Here is a 1,450-nt window from a genome sequence, read left to right as displayed (position 1 = left end):
TTAATACTGAAATACATTTTATGTCAGAAATTTACTTTTGATAGTTAAATACTAAATATGTTAGATACTTTAAGACTTTTACTCAAGTAATATTCTTAGAGGAGACTAAGTTTTAGTAAAGTAATTTTATGGTAAGATACTTGTACTTTTACTCCAGTATCACTCTGAGGTACTTTATACAACACTGATGGCCTACAGGGCAGCAGTGACTTAGTTATAAACCAATGGAGGAAGATATACAGCAAGTGTTTATCAAATGTTAAATAGACTCTGTAGTATGATTTGTTTGTTTTGTAGAGACTTTGTAGACTGCTGTATGAATGTGTGTGATGGTTAAATGAGGGTGAATGTGTTGTTGAGTAGCCTGGTAGGTCAGAAAGGTGTAAGTACAGCTCAGGTTGTGTATCATGTGATGTGTTTGGTTTACCTGTGGTCTTCCTTTTATCCAGCCCTTTTCCCACGCAGTGTAAAGCTGCAGTGACCACAGTGGGCTCAGAGAAACCCAGCACCTTCTTCACGGTCCGCTCCACCCAGGGTCTCAACTCCTCCACCTCCCGCTTGGGCAGGGACATCCTCAGATCCTGCAAAAACACACAACAGCACAACAGTGACACCACTGAACCACCAGATGAAACCAACTCTGTTTTTAACATTTTAAATGTGAATGTTACGATTAGAAGTACGAATAATCTGTTTGTTAGTGACAGATAATAAGTTTACATTACAAGCAGTACAAACACAAGCCTGACAAACACACAACTACACACAACATACAGAACTAAGCCTGCAACATTTCATCAGTTAGTTCATGTTGTGTTGAAGTTTATGAATGACTGAACTAACACGAAGCAACAAACTGAAGTCATTTAAACACAACTCCCCGCTTGCTAACATGCTAACTAACATTAGCATCTGACGAGCGACCAACATCAACAAACACCGGCTTCAGAACAACACGAACCTCAGTTTGGTTTGTAATCCGGCGGATTGAGAAAATCCTGGATGAATCCGACTCGAATAATCCAAGTTTAAACGGGTAAATTACTCAAATTACTAAGTAATCTTCTAAACTTTCTGTGTAGCCGCGCCGTTCACGCGACGTTTCTGTTCAGAGACCCGGAACCGGAAACAGAAGCCGGAAGTTCTTCTTCGTGGCTTTTCCCTCCGTTCAGTTCCCCTGGTTTATTTAATTTAATTTTATTTTTATTTTTCATTAAGAAAACACTGGATGAGAAATTGTTGCGTGTGTTAGTTGTAAAATGAGACGTGTGCTTTAAATAAATAACTTTATGTCAAAAAGGAATAAGTCAGAATGAAGATGTTTAAATAAAACAACAAATGAACAAACTTCATAAAACAACATAAAAAGATCTGATTAAATCAGTTTTAATACACAAACTGTATATTTGTACAAACAGCTGTAGCACTGAATGTTTTAAACTTTTTTTAT

The 1,450-nt window shown here is 37.2% G+C and overlaps 1 protein-coding gene across 1 annotated transcript in view; it reads right to left on the bottom strand.

Annotated features, from left to right (window-relative positions):
• The window catches only part of prpf3 (PRP3 pre-mRNA processing factor 3 homolog (yeast)), a 21,842-nt gene extending 20,705 nt beyond the window's left edge, over positions 1-1,137 (bottom strand). The window contains exons 1-2 of the mRNA XM_014004701.1: positions 962-1,137; positions 428-581 (exon numbers count right to left, since the gene is read on the bottom strand). Of these exons, the coding sequence (XP_013860155.1) occupies positions 428-572 (145 nt within the window). The 5' untranslated portion in view covers positions 573-581; positions 962-1,137. The remainder of the gene's footprint in view (positions 1-427; positions 582-961) is intronic.
• Between the last annotated feature and the right edge of the window lie 313 nt (positions 1,138-1,450).

Source organism: Austrofundulus limnaeus, unplaced genomic scaffold (assembly GCF_001266775.1).
Source record: "Austrofundulus limnaeus strain Quisiro unplaced genomic scaffold, Austrofundulus_limnaeus-1.0 Scaffold26, whole genome shotgun sequence".
In the NCBI taxonomy this organism is placed as follows: domain Eukaryota; kingdom Metazoa; phylum Chordata; class Actinopteri; order Cyprinodontiformes; family Rivulidae; genus Austrofundulus; species Austrofundulus limnaeus.
The sequence above is the reverse complement of the archived record's forward strand: the minus strand, read 5'-3'. Positions and strand labels throughout refer to the sequence as shown.